General features: G+C 35.5%; 1 protein-coding gene across 11 annotated transcripts in view; it reads right to left on the reverse strand.

Moving 5' to 3' along the window:
• The window catches only part of EPHA6 (EPH receptor A6), an 876,888-nt gene extending 856,278 nt beyond the window's left edge, over positions 1-20,610 (reverse strand). For 3 of the 11 annotated variants that reach the window (XM_021070710.1, XM_021070703.1, XM_021070701.1), the window contains exon 1: positions 18,126-20,607. Coding sequence is in view for 6 of the 11 variants with exons in the window: in XM_021070703.1 (XP_020926362.1) it covers positions 18,126-18,507 (382 nt within the window). In the remaining 5 variants the exon portion in view is untranslated. Of the gene's footprint in view, positions 1-18,125 lie in introns of all 11 variants that reach the window. The other 8 variants (XR_002337953.1, XR_002337952.1, XM_021070712.1 and 5 more) reach the window with 5 other exon arrangements.

The following is a 20,840-nucleotide window of genomic DNA, read 5'->3' on the forward strand; positions in this document are numbered from 1 at the left end:
TCAAGAGTTTATACTGCATTTGGGGCTATTTTTGGGAAAATGGCCCATAGAAAAATAACTATTTTAAAATGAAATACTGGCAATCTTAAAATCTAACCCCCTTAAAATATCATTTACTAGGTATTTTTACAATGTAAGATTTAGAAGCATATCAATTTTGTTACTATAGTTTTTATGGTTTAATTTTACAGTTTATTTTTAAAAGCACAATAATTATGTATGGAAGCTGGAGCAATATTGGGCACACTATTTTGTGTCACAAATTTTCTCACGTTAACCAGGCACATGGTAATGACCAGAATATTGTATAATATTTGGAATGCACTGAAATACTGTAAGCCATTTGCTAAAAGTCAAATCTCTTTTAAAGAAAAGGTTAGTTCAGGCCACCTTATGTTTCCTTATCTTCTATACTGCAGGGTAAGAGTTTTATCATAAAAGGGATGTTTCAAATTGTGCTTGAGTAAAGGCAAATATACGCTATCCTTTTGGGAGATAGGCTTCATGATTCTATTATAATATGCCTCCTAAATTGCTAATACTCTATTGAGGATAACAGCAAAATGATGCCTAATTCCCCTGGGCTGAACTGGGAGACTCTATAGACACTAATTATTCAAAGTCATATTCATCTCATAATTGAGTTTTTAGTGGAAGGGCTAAAATTCTAAAGAAGTTATTTGGATAATTATATTATAGTATCAGTGATTAGACGTGTGCTAGGTTTTGACCACCCATTATCCATTCCATTTATTTCAGTGATAGCATTTTTAGGAAATTACTTGTCCCCCATAGTGTCCACGGTAAGGTTGTCAATCAAGGGGTTCTACTCTTTCTATGATGCAGAAGCTTATGATGCAAACTAGCCCTTTCAGACTCACCCTTGCCGAACTGATATTTTTAGCTGAGTAATATAATTATGGGGGGAAAAGCTGAAATCAACTCAGCCCAATGAGACTGGTTTTAATTCCTGATATCTAGATCCCAGGTGCTGCTCTGACTCCAATCCTTCTTTAAAGTTGGTTCTCTAGTAGTCTCTTTGATTCTTATAAATTCAACATTTACATTATAAATCCATTATTTATTTATATGATATCCAATTCCTTAGAAAGTTCCCTTCTGCTTATTTTAGCTGGATTTAATTATTTGCTTCAAAGAACTAGAATGGATAGAGATAGGGGTCCCTAAGACAGGGTTCCTCAAACTATCCGCATCTACATTTAGTAGAGGCTTATTAAAAATGAACAGTCCTAAACGGAATCTTGAACACACTAAATCCAACTCTTTGGTAGTGGGGCTCAGAGATCTGTCATTTGAACAAGTTCTTCAGCAATTCTTACAGACACTAACACCTAATAGTTGCTACACTAGCTCTGAACTGAGGGAAAATCAACAGTAGTCCAAATGGAGGAGAATCAGGTGCTGAAAAATCAAACTGTATGGCTTCTCATAAGACATAACTTGTCATTATTTCTCATTAACCAAGACTACTTGTACAGTGCCTAACAAGCAGTTTAAACATATTGGGACAAATTAGTAAACACAGCGTAAACAGACAAGCAAAAGCACACAGTAATGGGCCATTCAACCACAAAAATAATATACAGAAAATGAGAGTAAAAATGATAACACTACTTAAAGTCAAAACTATTAAATGCTAATATAAACAGCTATATAGCTCAGGGAAAGAAATTCTACCTTAAAGATATTTTTCCAAATAGTTATTTCATTATTTTAAAACAGATTATCAATATTTACAAGTGATATAGGTCAAGTGTGTTAAAAAGTTTCCAAGACATTAGTGTAGAACAAAAGTATTTAAATTCAATATCTTTGCATTTTTAATATTCTAGGAGTTGCCTGAAATCCTCCTTCCCACTTAGAAAGCACACTGATCTAACAGGCTTAAGGCCCACTTTCTTTTTCCTCTGTGGTTACTAATTTGTTCTATCAGCTTTGCCAAGTAACTTAACATCCATATAAATTCCATTAGTGAAATAAGTGCAGTAATTTATGCTGCTTACTTACCTTAGAGAGGTGGAATAAAAAAGATAAAGTGGTAAAATTAAATTAATATAATTGTAAAGCATTTGGTCTTTTTCTTCATTTTTCCTACTATGTCAAATCCTCTATCAATTGGGGATACATTTTTATGTGTGTATTAACGGGAGAGACTGCTAAGCACAAAATGTACTTGAGTTTTTCAGAGAAATATTCTCTTAAAGCACAAAGATGCTATCCATTTATCTTGAACTAAAATTAGAACTGATTTTCTTAAAAACTACAGCCTCAAGCAAGTTATATTTGGAATACTTAATGTAATATGACCTTAAATAAAATAGCAAAAAGTAAATGTACACATTTTAAATTTATAGTTCTTTACAGAGCAAGTAGCAATGTTTCAGACTTCAGTATGTGTGTGAGTGAAGACAGATAATAAGCATTAGGTTAGAGTGGAAATAATTGCTGAAAGATTTTTAAGAGCTACAGTGATAGCTCAGTAAGCCATTTTAAACTTTTGAATGAAATACAACTCAAACTTAACATACAATATTTGTGTCAAATATATCCATTTCCTATGTATGATCATCATAAGCATTAAATACAGGATTTTACTCATCAAGTCAGAATGCTGAAAAGCACAAAAGGACAGAAAGCAGATGCTACACTATTTTTCTGTAAGATTAGACAATAGCCCTTATACCATGGACTGCTATATACTTATTTTTAAGAAGAAATACACATTAATTGATGAACACCATAATATTTTTAAATTATCAGTTATTCTTAAGAGTAGAACAAGAAAATGACCACACTTATTTTCCTTTGAGTAATTCTGAAAAGCACAGAGTCCTAATCCAGCTATCTCTAGCATGGTTTAGTGCAAAGGCAACATCATATAGTGCTTGAGAGCACAGATTATGAGAGGAACTAAACTTCCTGAAGTAATAGGAGATGACTGTATGTAACTATATTCCTTCCTGTTCCCATACTATACGGGATTTTTCCCCCTTTATAAATTTGCCATAAAATAAAGCAATGATCCCACCCCTTTCATCAAAATTTTTAAAAGGAACTTGTAAAATGCTTAAGCAAAATTATTCTTGATAAACAAATGCAACTTACTAGCCTAAGATAAAGTGGTTTGCCCACCATGGTCTGCCCTCTTTTATAACCATTACAGTGATGGGCTAGGATAGTTTGCAATCTCTAAAACACAGCCAATAAATATAGTCTGAGTCTGAAGTTTTGTTATGAATGACGTAGGGATCTACTTCCTGACTCTAGTGACCCCAACGAGCTTGTATGAGTGACATTTTTTTTTAATTTATCCAAATCTGAAAATGCTGCCATTCAAAATATAACCTTAGAGATTAATTTTTCAGTGATAGTATATGGTCATAATTAATCCTCTGGTTGCTAAAAATCAGGGATGATATAAATTCAGCTCTGGGATAGATTATCAGGAGTAAAGAGAGTCTAGGATTGGTGGCCATAACTTCAAATTGTATTGGAAAGCTTAGCAAGGGGGATCTATGGGGGTGTTAGGTAATGAAACAGTGTTTATCATCCAGGAAAAAAGGAGATGGAGACAGAGCCTTGTTCCTTCATTTTTGCTAAGACTGTATCCTACTTTCACTTCAGCTGGAAACCATGGCCAAATCCCTGACTTCAGAGCTCACTGCCAAGCACAGGTGACCAAGTTGTTCTATGCAATCATAAAAATGAAAGTGAAGCTAGTATGTTTAGAGCATATGGAACAAGATTCCATATTGTTAAAATTACCATACCACTTTTCCCGCTGCATTTCTAATACATCTCTCATACATTTGACTTGTACCACATAGTGGACACATAGGAAGCTTTGTTTCTTTTCTTTTCTAATTTTTTGCCCTCTGTAAATTCTGCGTGGGAATGCTGCCATGTTAGATATATCCATGCTGCCTCCTCTGAAAGGGTCAAAAATTCACTCATTTTAGAACCATTTGAGAAGGGAATTCTTAACCCGGCTGCTGTTGTATACAGCCTATAGGATAGGGCAAAGATTCTGTAGAACCTTACTTACCTGAATAGCTAAACTCTGAAAACCCTTATCTTCCAGAATTTTTTTTGAGTGGTGATCTAACTGGTCCTCCCTCCTCAGAGAATTTGTACTCCTTTTTTCTACTCTTGTTTTTCTGGAGTGTAACATATTTTGACAAAATTTTGGAGGTGAGATGGGAAAATGGTTAATATCTCAGCCAGGCAGACAATTTCAAATAGAACAAGAATCACCATAATTTTTAAACTATCCTCTTGGCTACTCTAAATTAATCCTAGACTGTTTCAATTGCAAAGCCTTCTTTCCTTGTTCTCCTATCCTCTCTCTCATGTTCTTTTTCAGTAGCAAAACAAGCTTTTTCACTCTCTCACATAGAAGGATGTGGGACTCCTATTGATGCGTATGCTCTCATCCAATAAATCTTTCCAAATAAAGGAAGTTATGTCCCTATGAAGATGTTCCTCTCTGGGGGCATTTACTTTGATTCCAACTCTTCAGTTTTATAAATAAAGCTGAGAAAAAATATATATATTTATTCATCTATACATATATATATATATATATATGTCTTATCTATGCATTTCCCTAGAACATAAACTCATGAAAGTAGAACTAATGGATCAAAGTCCATGAATATTTTTCAACATTCTGCTTAACTGCTTTCTAGAACACTTTATATCTTCAAAAGAAATGCTTGTCATAGTATCGTCTGACGCATGATATATTAACCTGAAGCCATAACACATCCAGAAAATATAGCCAACTAGGATGTGCGAAGATTCTCTATACATTAAAACCTAAAAATTTAACTGTGAAAAACATTAATAGACATCATTCTGTAAAATTATAAACAGACCACTATAAACCAGCTATAATGGAAAAAAATAAAAATCATTATATAAAAATAAATAAATAATTAATTTAAAAAATTAATTCCAGGTTAAAAAATTATAAATGCCTCCAAAAACATATTAAAGAGTTGAGAAATGAGAACTGGGGAACAAAAGCTTCTAGCTTTCAGCTAGATATTCACTTTAAATTTCTATTCAAATGCTCAACCCCCTTTCAACTGTTTTCTAGCTTTTTCACCAGAGGAGTGTTTTTTGTTGGGTTTTTTTGTTTGTTTGTTTGTTTGTTTTTGAGGGGGGTTTAGTTGTTTTTGTTTTTGCTTTTTAGGGCTGCACCTGAAGGATATGGAAGTTCCCAGGCTAGGAGTCAAATTGGAGCTATAGCTGCCGGCCTACACCACAGCCACAGCAACATGGGATCTGAGCCACGTCACGTCTGCAACCTACACCACAGCTCACGGCAACACCCGATCGCTGACCCACTGAGCAAGGCCAGAGATCAAACCCACATCCTCATGGATACTTGTCGGATTTGTTTCGCTGCATCATGACAGGAACTCCAGAGAGGAGTTTTACAAAGCTAGACAGTATTAGAAAATTGTATATGCATCTGGATCCAAGATAAGTCATACATGCAGCACAGCTATGTGCATCTGCTTTACATCATCCTCATTCCATGTGGTAAATATGCCTATAATTTGAGCCTACCTTTCCTCTCCCTCTCTTCTACCTATAACTAGGTAGGTATCAGCCACTCTTATTCATGTGGATATTAGGTATGTGGATTTAAGATGATTTAGGTTTAAACTGGAAGGTAAGAAACCCAACTTCAGGATAAGTTCCTTCGGGTATAATTCTACAACTGGCATTTGTTCAGGGAGCTTACTCTTGCTATGAAAAGCACTATTAGAATGAATGGTAAATGGGCATTTATTTCCCAACTGACTATTGTTCAATGTGTGCATGTCTTTGGAAGCAAATATTAGAAGAGGGAAATGATAAGTAGAAAAATTTGGAGATTAAAGCCAGTCTTGATATCCAAACACTAATAAACATAATTAAAGACAATTTGAGAGAATTACTTGGAACTAAACATGACATATGTAAACAGTATATAAAGAACTTACATATAAGGAAAGAAAATAGTAATCATTACAATTTAAGACTAAGCTAAAGAAGGGAGTTCCTACTGTGGCTCAGCACGTTACAAACCCAACTAGTATCCATGGGAGTGCAGGTTTGATCACTGGCCTCACTCAGTGGGTTAAGGATCTGTCATTGTTTTGAGCTGTGGTGTAGATCACAGATGCTGATCAGATCCTGCGTTGCTTTGGCTGTGGCATAGGCCAGCAGCTACAGCTCAGCTCCAATTCAACCCTTAGCCCAGGAACTTCCATATGTGGCAGGTGCAGCCCTAAAAACCAAAACCAAAACCAAAAAAAAAAGGCTAAGTTAAAAAAAAAAAAAGGCCCATTTGCATGAAATATTCCCTAATTTTGCATTCCAACTGAATTAAATCCAAAGCGTTACATCGGAAACTGAGATCAACGGACCAAACAGGATAAATTTTAGACCTGGACAATAAGTACATCAGTGACAAATATATAAAAAAGAAAATTTGTGGCTTTTCCTCAGTTATTTAGGTACCATATAAGCCTTCTGGACAATGGTGCCAAATCAGGAACAGAACTTCCAACAACGCTAGTGTGCCTTCGGAGAATGGGATCCATATCATAATAAATGTGGCATATGTGTGGTGGTATATATTTTAAGTAATACTCTCTTACAAGTAAGATATCAAACCTCAGAAAATATCATCAATCTAGTAAAGTCTGACAACAAATCAGATTCTCACAGCCCAGGCAAATCATTTGCTGTGGGAGAAAATATTTTAAAGATTTATGATATACACTCTGGCATAGAATTAAAATAATTTTTATGACATAGTAGTAAATAACCATATTCTAGGTATTGTGAATGATTACAGGAGAAATATATTAATCCAATCATAATGTACCTTTACAGAGATATTTAATTTTCATAAGTTAGAAATAATGCCTTGCTAGGATATTGGAATAATGATCATAATAACAAACCTAGATTAACACAGGAATGAGTAATTCAGTAGGCTTATCACAGACCTGTAATTTTTCAATTAATCAATTATGTAAAGTCCAGTTTGTCAAAAGGTCTGAAATTACATCAATTATATCTATACTGAAGAAAGGATGAGAACCATAAAATGTTGGATTTGAAAATAAGAATATTATTGTAATTTAGAAACTAAATTGATAGTCTTCAGTGCTTTTTGACATTCTAAATGTACAAATCTAAATGTCAACAGCTTATCATGGGTAATCTGCAATTGATTTTTCTCTGTTTAAAAATACCAAGTTCTGGCAGCAATTTCTATCTCTATGTTCTTCTACGGCACATTTCTTAAATATAAAATAGAGGATCTATCAAGCAGTGATTTAGCTAATTTCTCAAGATAAAGATTAAAGAATAGCAGCAATTTCAAATTATAAGACACTGCTAAAAACAAATATTTAACTGAGTTAGGGAAGAGAGAATTACAATTAAACAAGAATGGTAGGAGATGGCATGAAACTAGAAACTTTTTTAATCTTTAAACTCCATTTACTGTAAATCATAGAGGTTTTATCATTTAAAAATCTCAAGATAAAATAAGCAGTAGACAAATCCACATATAATCCATTAAAACTGAAATTTTGTGTTGTTAAAGTCTCTGTGTTGTTATACTTTTAAAAGTAGCCACCATCATTAAATACACTATTTCTTAAATATTATAAAACTTTTAATAAAAAGGGCAATATGTACCACTTACTCAAAAGCTCTATGTTCAATCTAAGACATTATTCACTTGGATTTTTTTATTTGTATAAGTTTTAATCCTTAAGGGCAGAATAACTAATTCAAAGTAACTCAGAAATTGATTTTCTAGAGGAGTCATTCGTTTTAATTCTTCTGACTTATATATATATATATTCACTATGATGAATCCTGATAAATGTGAGACTCATTTTCATTTCTTATGTGTAATATAAGATTCACATTTGTTTGTAATTTTCTTTATCTTTGCTATATTGTTAGCTGTCAGGTTTATCTCTAATTTTACAACGTTGTCCTTTTAAGGTTGAGACTCAGATCTTAACTCCATTTCTAGCAGTCACACAAAGTCAGAGCCAATATAGGGTCATGGTCAATATACTGAATGAATATTTATTCTCAATGTTTCCATGCATTAGTTCATAGATTGTTACTTTTGTAACGATGAGAAAGATACTTCTGTCTTTTCATCTCTGTAAAAAATAGTTCATGGATGTGAATTTATCTATGGAACAGCTAAATACATACTACTTTGATATATAAATTAATGTTTTAATTATTCACTGACATATAAATAGCCTCACTAGTTAAATCTTAAACTCTCAGAAATCCAGGCCAAAGTGAGCCACCATTATATTTCCTGTTCCCAGAACAATGAAAAAACATAGTAGGCATCAATATAATTCATTTAAAAATTGGACAAATATATACTTAATTTTGAACTAATTTGAGAAGTCTAGGAAAATATGTATGAATACACCATAGAGACTAAGAACTGAAGTGTTTATATATAAGTAATAAAAATAAGAATAAACCAAAAAAAAACCCAAAGGTAACTATAAATAATTTACAGTGGAAAATATGTGAGAATTTTACAATGGAAACAACCTAAAAATTATATCTGATTTTAAAGCTTGATAACTTGAAGAGAAAGTTTTCATTTCACTTTAACAAGTGTATTAAAATTCTAGAAGACTAAGCTTTAAAATAAATTCTTAAATTTTAATTCTTTACTAAGTAATAGAGCTCTTGAAAAAAATCTAAAAGACAGTATACACACGCACTGATATTTGGTCATAAACTAGTGAATATCATAAAAGTTCTTACACGTGTAATTTTAGGTAAACAAACTACCTATTATTTTAATAACCTGGATAAACTATACTTTTCTCATCTATAAAATGAAGTTATTATACCATAACACTTTAAGACAGTGAGTTATTATAATATAGGTACCACTTACTCTAATATAGTATCATAAAAATAACAGGTAATTTGGAGCATGTTATTTTTTACTTATTTTAAAATATGCTAAGCAATATGCTATTCCAACAATACATACTTCTGAAATTTTATGTTTCTTTTTCAGATAAAAATTAAGATCTCATTCTGACTGCTCCCTCATTAAATTGAGCATATAAAATAGCCAAAGTAACAGTGTACTTTCTTCATTAAGTGTTTTAGTGTTATAAAAGTGTTCTGGCTATTGCACTCTTGGTATTTTTATTGTTGTTGGGGCATTATAATTGTTTTAACAAGTGGACTAATGCATAGATTTTATTTAATTTTAGAAACTGAAAAACTCTTACAATTTTGTGCAATGCTGTCTATTAATTTGCTCAGCTATTACCTGTCACATAAAGGCAACCACTAATTATTTTCTTTTGTATTTACAATTTAAGAATTATCTAAGTACATTTTATATCCAGAGGGAGAGTAGAAGAAAAATTTCGAGAGTTTTTTTTATAAAAGAGTTTTAGCAAAGTTTGTCATCAGGACACTACTATACTTGCAGAGATTAAGTCTCTAACCCAGGGTATTGTTAGATATATATAACAAAAGAAATTCTTTAACCAATTAGGTTCATTTTTAAATAGTACCATAATTCGGCTTTTTTTCTATCCCTATTTTTCTTTCATTTTTGGCATGTTTATAACTATTTAGCTATTGCATTACATTTTAAAATACACTTCAGTTTCCTGAGATATCATTTTTTAGAATAACTTATTTATTGGCCACTACATAGTTTAACCCTCTAATTAAATATTTCACTTCAATTATTCTTAGCAATATTAAAGTATTAGAGCAACACAAGGAACAAATTTCTTCCTTTAAAAGTAAGGATTGGAGTTCCCGTCGTGGCGCAGTGGTTAACGAATCCGACTAGGAACCATGAGGTTGCGGGTTCGGTCCCTGCCCTTGCTCAGTGGGTTAACGATCCGGCGTTGCCGTGAGCTGTGGTGTAGGTTGCAGACGCGGCTCGGATCCCGCGTTGCTGTGGCTCTGGCGTAGGCAGGTGGCTACAGCTCCGATTCGACCCCTAGCCTGGGAACCTCCATATGCCGCGGGAGCGGCCCAAGAAATAGCAACAACAACAACAACAAAAAAGACCAAAAAAAAAAAAAAGTAAGGATTAAGGTAATATTAAGATACAATTCAACTCATATTTGGAGGCAATAATTTTGTGTGTGTTTTGTCTTTTTAGGGCCTCAGCCATGGCATATGGAGATTTCCAGGCTAGGGGTCTAATAGGAGCTGTTGCTGCCGGCCTATGCCAGAGCCACGCCAACGCCAGATCCTTAACCCACTGAGCGAGGCCAGGGATTGAACCTTCAACCTCATGGTTCCTAGTCAAATTCATTTCCACTACGCCACAACGGGAACTCCTGGAGGCAACAATTTTAATTAGTTTTAGACAATTCTTATTTGGATTACATATTAATGTAATGCCTTTTATTTTCTAGTGTACAAAATATTCCTCTTTATTAATTTGCTTAAAATATACCTAATATAACCATTATAATTGGGTAAATTTTCAGTTATTGTTTTTTTTAAATCATGGGTAAGTTATTTTCCTTATTCTAGATATTATACACTATGTATTATCCAAGAATGCTTTTCTCTTTGTAATGCTCACATACCACAAATGTGAGTACTACAATATAGTAATCAACCTATTAGAATAATTACTGTTATCAGGTCAACATAAGTACATAAATTATATATACAAATATTACAGATATCCACAGGTACCTTATATCACACGAGTAAAATAACAGATGATTAATTCTATCTCCTAAACATTCAGTTTCTAAGGAGATTTTATATCTCCTATGATCAAGAGTCAGTACAACTTTTACAACTGAGGTTCTAAAATGAAACTGGAAGAAGAGGGATGATTCTGCATTTATATACACCAAGTTCAGGTCATCAAACAGGCCAATGTTAGGGTTAGGGTTAGGGGTTAGGATTAGGGTTAGGGAACACAGCAGTGTCCTGGGAAAGTAGTTGAATGCATTTTTCAGTACATGGACTGAAAATACACACTTTCCATCCCAATTCTCACTTCAAAGCTCACGTAAAAGGTATGCCTGGTACTATTTGAAATTAGAAACTAGCTTATTTACTATGAATCATAATTTTCAATCTTATGAAACAATTTTACAAGTAAAATGTAAAAGTGTTGGTAGCATTACTTTCATCACTTCCCTTTCTCTCATAATCTCATTTACTGTAAAATTCTTCATCTTATAACAATCATCAATTAAAAGTAGCATCAATTACTCAAGGATATATAATATCAATAGAGTGGACTGAGTTTCTAAAGAACAGAAGCTCTGTATAGTCACAATTATAGACTCAGAACTTAGCATAATGCTTGACACAGGGAGATGCTAACTACAAGATTATTTAAGTGACTTCTTTTCTTCACTGTGAGATAAACTACAATGAAATAATAGATATTACTTTCAAACAAATAGTACATAAGTATTTTATGAGAGCTGATCAACAATACTGTTATCCATCACCATATAACAAATATGTTTTTAAAATTTTTTCTAATTAATTTTTGATCTAATTTTAAGAAAACAGAAAAATTTCCAGTCAGATCTGGAAAGAAACTGGAAAGTCTTCACTGGATCATATATTTTGGGGAGGAACATTCACATTGAATTCTTATATATGTTAAGGACACCGCCTATCAAATAGAAGGCCTCTGATAAATGTCTCTTTGAAGAATGAATGCTTTCATCAAACTCTAGAATATTTATCATTGAAAATTGAAATTGTACATAAAAAGTCATAATGTTTACTGAAAGGAAATAACTATAAAAATAGTATTTTCCAAAACATTCTAAGCAATAAGGTATAAAATTGACTATGTGTGGATATGTATATTTAAAATATTTGGAAGGATTTAAATGAAGCATATCCAAAGTATGAATTTTCTAAATATACACAAAGTATATATGATTGTTGTTTAAGTTAGGACTTTTATGCTTCTATATATTTAGTAATTGCATTCACATATCATTATTAAGAGGCAACTCAAAGTAATGAATGATTAACTGGTCAGGGAATTTTTTTAAAATTGCATGCAATGTATTGTTGTTTAGTGGAGAAGCTAACAATTTCTTCCCTCACCCTAAGATCTCCTTTTTTGGGTCTCTTACAAGCTTTCTGAACATTTATTTATTCGTCTTCATTTAAACAAAATGCAGAGTGAAAAGACTAATGGAAAATATCTGAAAACACACTTACTTTGGATATAGTATCATAACATTTCTGTTTTCAATAATAGTAATTTTATCATAACAGAGATGAATATATTTCTGCATAAATCAAGCATCCAAATATTGGCTCTGTATTTTAATACACTCTGTTGAATTACCATATTGTTTTGTGAAGATGTCTCCACCCACTTGTGCCATCATATACTCTGACAAAAAAAACTATATATGGAAAATTATGTCAGAAATGCATTAACAAATTTCATTCATATTTGATCTAATATGACCAAATGGTTTCAATGGTTTGAAACAACAAAACTTCAATATTGATTATATTTTATATCACAGTTTGGGCTGAAAAAATTGGAAAATGAGCCTCTCACCCCATTCTTTCTATTCTCTGTCAATTACCAATTATTATGGAGAGTAATGGAAGGTTTTAGGGGACCTCTTGGGAAAAAATGATATAAATGTTGAATTTCCACATTCATTTTTCTGTAAGGATGAGATGGTCCCATAATCCTACCTCCAAGATATGTCTTAAATCCATCTTCTTCTCCCCATCTCACTATTACCACTCTAGCCAGGCCACCATAACCCCCATCCCACGCAAGTGCAACAGGTTCCTAACTCTGCTTTTGCCATCTTCCAATCATCTCTTAGCTCACTGACCATAATGCTCTTAAAATGAAAAAAAAAAAGTTAAATCTCTCAATAGTTCCCCATTTTACTAGGATAATATTAAAACCCAACTCCTTACTATAGTTCTTTTCTTGTTTTGGGGGTATGGTTCCTATCTTTTAAAATTTACTTTGTTCTATTCTCTTCCTTGCTTGGTAAGCTCCAGTCACAATGGACTTAGTTTTTCATATGTGTTGAGCTCATTTCTCTTAAAGGTCATTGATCAGGATGTTCCATTCACTTAAAATGAACATTTTCCCATTCTGTACAACTAGCTCTTCCTCTTCCTTGATGTGGCCTGTATGTCACCTCCCAGATAGGCCTTTCCAACTACCACCCCTCTCCTGTTATTCTCTCAATGTCTTTACTGTTTTTTCCATAGTATATCATTTTATTTACTTACTTTTTTTAAATCTCCCTTACTAAAAAATAAATTCCATGAGGGTATTTATAAAGTCTGCTTAACTTATCCTTTTTTTCTATATGATATAAATATTAAATTCTAAAACACAATACTCAATAAAGCAAAAGCAGAGTAATATAATTTATTTTTAAAGAACTAATGTCAGTCTAATGAAACTGCAAGATGATCAGATTGCTACAGACACAGTATACCAAATTATGACACACGATTTATATTTATATATGGTATATATATACACAATTTTTTTCTTAAAAAAAGAACACCATAGATGTATAAACAAAGTGATCCTTTGGTATAAGTTTGGTTTGATTACATGATTGACAAAGTACACTGGACAAAGTCAACCCATTTTGATTACTTAACTATATGTACTGATCTCCACCATATTTATACTTGCAAGAAATTGAGAGTCAAGAACACAATGAAGAAATTTCTATTACTTTTGGGATTTGACTGATTGATGTACAGTGTGAAATAAGATCTATTCTCTCACCATTTAGGACAAATGGAGTATATAGTCAGAAGTACTTGTGGGTTTTTTTTGTGAAAAGAAAGAAAAATATTGACTAAAATATGGTGCCTTTGATAGGGCAAAAGGATTGATAGAAGGAAATCTATGATGTCTTTTACACAAGTTTTTATACAGCAATGATTATTGAAGAATTTCAGCATTATTATTTTTCTTATTTAATTTTGTAACACAAAAGACAAATTCCTTATAGAAAAGTTTGAAAATTTAAAAAATGTAAAAGTATGTAATTTAACCATTTATTTTAGATATATTTCCCCCTTAGGAAAATCCAAATAAAACTGCTTTATTCATGTTATTTCTACTTTGAGAAAGAGATCCTTAAAGAACACTGTATAATTTTCGTGTAAGAAAATGTTTTCAGATACAGTTTTACCCCAAATCCAGAGTAAAAGCCATTTAGATGATCGATGCATAGCAACGGCATTTTATATTTCAATTTTAAATACTTTATAGCGACTACACAATGACATTTCAATTTGTAAATGTATAATATAATTATATTCTAGGTTGTTTTTATACTTAAGGTGAGGAAGAAATCATGTGATTACAATATCCTACACCTTTACAACTATGAATAGTTTATCCCTGAATTTTATATAAGGGAAAGATCTTTTAGAAATATTCTTTATAAATCATTAAATTTTCCTTATCAGCAGAAATTTTAATATTTTCATTAAATTCTTGAACTTTCTGAAAATAATTCCTGCCCTTTATAAATACAAAAACAACAGTCAGTTTTATAGTTTGTGAATAATACTTACTGCAATTCAAATAATTCAGGCTATGAATTTTATTAAGCAGATATCTGCTCACATATGTTCACCTGTATGTACATACAAGTTAGTAGGTTTTACACTCAATTCTTTCAAATTAATAAATTCAGTAAAACTAATGAGTCAGACTATTGTTTTCCTTGTTTATTTGTCATTGAATTCCCTGGGGGAAAAGTGATCACTTCACACAATCTTGGTAGTATTTTACTCACTAGACTCTTGTATCCAAACCATATTCTGATTTAATGAATTATCTGAGTGTCTGACTGATTATATTTGGAAATATGAGTCATACCCTGATAAGATACATCAACTCTTTTAGGCTAAAGCAGAGTAATCAGTGAATTAATGGATCCCTGGTGGCTAAAAACCATTGTAATTGATAAACACAGTTACTTACATATGAAAAAAGATTGCATTTTATATTCTCCCTAGTATCCTACTACTACAAAAATAAAAGTTTACATATATTAAGATGACATAATATGTTATTTTTAAATAAAAATTACCGACACCAAATAAATACTGTGGTTTTAAACAGGGGAAATTAATAGAATAAAAGAAATTTGAGTGCAAATTATACTTTCACTTAATCAGATGAAGTGATCTAGGAAGCAACTCTACTTTCTGATTGATTCAAGGTTTGGTTAATAGGAAGAAACAACCTGATTTATTTTGTCTTCATTGTGCAGGGTTTCACAACCAGTTAAAAGACAAGAGAACAAGAAAAGAGCTGCTTCCTATACTCAGGTTACCCTTAACACTATGTTAAAAATAAGGTAGTTCACTTTTTTGATCATTTTACTATGCCTACATATGGAAAACTAGGAAGGGGGAGGGAGAGTGTGGTTCCTTCATTCAGTCACTAAAGATTTTATATAATTTGATAAAAAATAGATAAATAGCATTAGTTTATTTTGTGAATATCCTTAATTAGAAGACAAGTTACATAAACATGAAAGTTTATTTTCCAAAACAAATTTTTAAAATAAAACATGAATTCCATTAGCTCTTAGAATGAAAAGTTACTAGGAAAATGAATACCATCTCCTTAAAATTAAAAATTAATTGTATTGCTGATACTTATTATTATGTCTATAAGAAATAGGATTTATATTTTACATTAATATTTCCAAATTGTGTACATACTATGGTATTTCTGTAATGCCCCATGTTTTCAATGTTTAAACTTTGGTAAGATATGTTGATTCCGGTCACCTATTTATAAAACTAAAAATAAGAAAATATCCCCCAAGTGTTCAAAAAAACATTTTAAGTTTCCACATTTTATTAACCATTAGCCTGATTTCAGTTATTCAAAAAGTATCCAAGGTATTATAAAGCAAAATTTCTAATTACTATGACTTCATGCTATGAAAAACATTTTATAAACAATCATTTGTGTATGATGAAAAAAATCTGAGCATATTTTCTCTATAATCTGTTGAAGAACTGCTCTAAATTTTACCCAATTTAGCCTTTAGATATTGTATTAGCCAAGTGTAATGCATAGCCTATGTTTTTATCATATTAATAAATTAAAATTAAGAATTTTAGATGATCTCTTTAATGATCCTACTTAATTGTGTAAACTGGGTAATACTCATTCACTGACACTAAGCTAACTTATCAAAACACCCACAAATTACAAACAATTGGTAAATATTTTAGGAAAAATGTCTTTTAAAAGTGTAAGAAAGTTATTAAAACAGATTAACCAATAAAAATTACTGCAAGGGGTTAACAAACAACTCTTCTCTGCCTATCTGAAAGGTCATACCTTAACACATGACACATGTGAAGAGTCTAGCATGTATTTTATTTATGTTGGTAGCCTCAGGGCCTAGGATGGTTACTGGTGTATGGTAGGCACTTAATGAAAAGATAAATATTGATTTAGGGAAATGATTGCCTGGAAATAACTCAAAATATTTCTAGTAAACTTAACTCTCAAAGCATATATCTCTTTAGTAGCCCTAGATACAAACATTTCATACAATATGTCTAATTTTTCAATTATTAAAAATTATTTCTCTCTCCTTACAATAAAAAGATCAAGTAAATAACTGCATGTTATTTTTAACAACCTTCTATTTTCAGAGGTAGATTAAGTAACTACCTCTGATATTTAACGCCAATAGTACTTGAAAACAAATAATGACTGTATGGGAGGGTATACACCACCATAGGAGAGTATGGTATACTATAGGTGGTACTTATATGATGCATCTTCAAAGGCATGGTGATAGTGTATGATTTCCAAATTTACATATGCATGTGTGATTGCAATCTGGCAGGTCAAAAAAAAAGACAAAGAATTTGGAAAACATGTCAAAAGTACCAGTCGTATAAATGAGAACTGAATATTGATTCTGAATAATTATAAAGTGGTCTTACATTTTCGAACAAATAAGGCTGTGCTGTTTTACTTGCCTTCTCTTTTAACCTCCTCACCCTCACAAAGTGCACACACCTCCATCATCATCTGCAAATTATTTCGAGGCCTTGTTTGCTGAATGCTAAGTACAAATATAAAAATAGATATATATGTTTTACATTTGAAGTGTCTGTAAAAGTGTGACATAAGAGGTGCCATATTGGTGGTCATCACAGTGCCAATGAGAGCATCCAGCCAGGTACATGCTGGAAAACTTTTATGGCTGTTCACCTCTTAGTCTAGAAGGATTTAGACTATGCAGATTATATATTTTTATAGATCCTTAAATATTTATTGCAGAAACTCAATGAGATAGGTCTCATACAGATTTCTGAATAAAAGGAAAGAAACTTTTAAAAAAAATTCAGTGCTTTCCATTCGGTAAATCTGACTTTCAATTTTCACACACTATTCATCTTCACTTTACCACTTTACCTGACTTTATGAATAGGATATTCACAACTTATTAATTCACACCTAATGCTTATCCCCCTGGCCTCCCTGGGCATCTGGACTAGGAATAATTCGAAATAATTTCCAAAAAGTCGACAATTGATCTGAATGGGGTAAAGGGGTTGCAGCTGGGTGAGGGCAGCTTCATTTACCCAAGGCAAAAGGCTGCTATTTAGCCAGAGGCCACAACGCAAGCGATCTGCTTTCTTGAAGGCATGTGGGAGAACCTATGCGAACCGCGCTGTGAGCTAACGCAGAGAGCCTGAAGTCTCCATTAAGCCACTGCCACCGAGCCTGACCTCCTGTGGAGACCGCGCAGCAGGGAGCGGTCCCGCGGCCGCGGGTGGTGGGACCCAACTGCTGCTGCTGCTCACGCATCCTTTTAAAGACATCTGTCAAAGACACGGTATGTGGACAGGGCGCTCTGGTGAGGGGACATCCTCGACCCCCGCCTGCGGAGAGCCGGGAGAAGCCTACCCCGGCACGAAGTTACCTGCAGGAGGCGACCAATGCACCGGTCCTCAGAGCACCCGCCTCCTCCCGCCCCCTCCCGCTTCTCCGCCCCGTCCCTTACCTTGGTTGTTGGAGACGTGACTGCAGTCGGCCGGCCAAGCTGTCAGCAGAGGCAAAAAGAAACCAAATTGCAAAAGAAATTCCTGGACTTCGCTGCCCCCCATGGCTCTCCACAGCTCTCTTCTCCTCCCCCTTAAAGAGAAGTGGCAGCAGCCCAACCAGGTGTTCTGCGTAGGGTAGGGGTACGAGTCCACGTCTTCTTCCTCCTCTTCTTCCTCCTCCAACCGGCCCACAGGGGGTGTCCCGGGGCGACCCCGGCGCGAGGCCCCGGGGGCAGGGGAAGAAGGTCCAGGCTGCCCAAGTGCAGGCGCAGCTGCTTCGGAGGAGGACGCTGCCTGCGGCGCCAGGGAGCTCCTGGCGGCTGTAGGCGAGCGGAATTGCATCCACCACCGTGTCCCGCTCGCGCGAGGACTATTCACTTGGGCCCGGGAGAGCGCGCGCGCAGGAGCGAGCTCAGGCTGTAGTTTGGGGGAGGGGAGCGAGGGGGCGGGGAGGGCGCCTCAAGGCGAGGATTGGGGGGAGGGACGACCAGGTGAGGCGGGCAGCTGAGGCAACTCAGATGGCCCGAGCGCCTCTCCGGACTGAAGCGGGCACTTGCAGAACCAAAAGCAGGGAGAGCGCAGCAGCTGTGAAGCGGGCGGGAGCCTCGGGAACTTTCCTCCGTCTGGTGCGCCGAGAGCCGAGCGACTGAGGCGGCTCTGTAGGGCCGCGAGAGGTCCAAGGAAGCTACGAAGCTGCGCCCTCAACCCCTCGCCCAGATGGCAAAGACAGCGGCCCGCAAAACGGGCACCTCTAACTCCGCCGCGTCTGCTCTGCGCTTTGGCCTTGGCAGCCACCTTCCGGGCATCTCTATGGCCTCCCTTAGTCCCCCAAGCACTCCGCTCCCCATTTCGCGGCAGCAGTGTTTTAGGGCTAGTCAGCTCCCGACACGACTACCCCCCAACTTCTCCACATTTCTGCCACCAAAGTGGGCGAGTGCCGTGGGCAAGCGCTCCGGTCCAGGGCGAGGTTGGCGGCGGCAGACCAGCCTGACAGCTCCTCAGCGAGGGTCGCTGAAACTTGCCCAGTAGGGCGAGAGGCTCAGCTTTGCGGCCGCCTCTGCTGCTTCAAGTCCTAGGAAAGCGAAGAAAGGGAACAACCAGAAGAGAGTCACATCAGGCTGAATACGGGCTGATGTCTGGCTGCTGGGCTCACTGAGGTCTTCTCGTCGCCGTGCGGCCGTGACTTCTCACTGGAGGTCACGAGCATTGTCACAGCCGTAGGGCGCTGAGATTCCAGGGGCTCAGAGCGCCCGCAGCGTGGCGACGTCGGACCGCGAGCTCAGAGCAGCCCACGGGTTGAGTGGCGCGTGGCCACATCCATAGCCGCGGCGCCGAGTGCCTGGGAGCAGACAGCTCTTGCCGCGAAAGCCGCCCCCTCGCGGTACTCACTCCCTCCCAGCGCTGGGTTCGGTGGGAAGTCGGGGCGCCGGCTGCTTGGTGGGACCATGCGGTTCTCGCACGCTCCGGCGGGGGACAGGAGCGTCACACGGTGCTAACAGGAAGGAGTGGGGGCGTAGAGGGCAAGGCCTGAGCCGCGAGCGCACTGGAGCTCCGCCAAGCCCGGTGCTCTGCCCACCCGGCAACAGAGACGCGAAAGCTGCCAGCTCGGCGCTAGAGGGGGTTAGTCGACAGCAAAAATGCCTCCACTGTTTGCAGGTGGAAGAGGTACGTCAAGCGAAGAACCACAAGGAGGGAAGAATGCTCTCGGGCTAAACTTAATGGGTTTGTGAAAGGTGCGCCAAGGAACCCGTATAAACTAGAATGGAGGTTCTATAGTACTTTATTCACTGTTAGTATTATCAGCATTTTTTTGTTTTCTTGAAGGGGTATTACAGCCGAGTGAGGTTGAAAAGCCCACCTCAAAACTCTTCAGAATATTTTGAAGAAATATTTATGGCAAGGGGAAAAGTGAACCGAGAAGAGAAAGCAGCAATATTAAAAAGTGTAGACGATATTGTCCTTCCATCCGGCAGAAGGAGGGAAATGGCACAATGGCAGGATTCAGAAAAGCAGTAGTTGAAGGAGCAAGAGTCGGTGTTCGACGCTTACAAAATTCTGGAGGAGAAAGCACCTTTCCACTCCACACGTTTCAGCGCTGCTGTTTGTGTCACACACAATTGAAGTTGTTTCAGTTATTGTATTACAGTCAATTGGAGGCAGAGAGGAGAGCAAAAGATACCTCACGTCTGATTCTGTTGCAAAGAGAGAAATGTGAAATGTGAGTGATTTTGATACTGTGAGGAAGGTTTCTGATTGGTGACTGTACTTCCACTTTCATTATGAATTCAAACACTACCTTTCTTTAAAACTGTCCACACCAATTTAAATGAATGCAAATCACTTCTGAAAAGATAACCAAGTATGGAGTTTATATATTGGTACTTAAAGGAATAAAATCTGATTTTGCTACCAATTTTGCCATTCTTACTGATATTGACTGGTTAATGTCACTGGCAGCATGCGTTTGCAAACTCAGTTTACATTCTATAAACTGTAAAATTGAAAGATTATTTTATAATATAAATGATTATGTCTAAATAATGTTCTTAGTAGTTTTGATGATTCAATATAGTTTTGATTCAAGATTTTTTACTGTCAAATAATATATTTGCATGTTGTTTTTATAATTATATTTGAATTTCTGATGTTTAAATTCATTTGCAGTGACTAGATTT

Source organism: Sus scrofa, chromosome 13 (genome assembly GCF_000003025.6).
Source record: "Sus scrofa isolate TJ Tabasco breed Duroc chromosome 13, Sscrofa11.1, whole genome shotgun sequence".
Taxonomy (NCBI): domain Eukaryota; kingdom Metazoa; phylum Chordata; class Mammalia; order Artiodactyla; family Suidae; genus Sus; species Sus scrofa.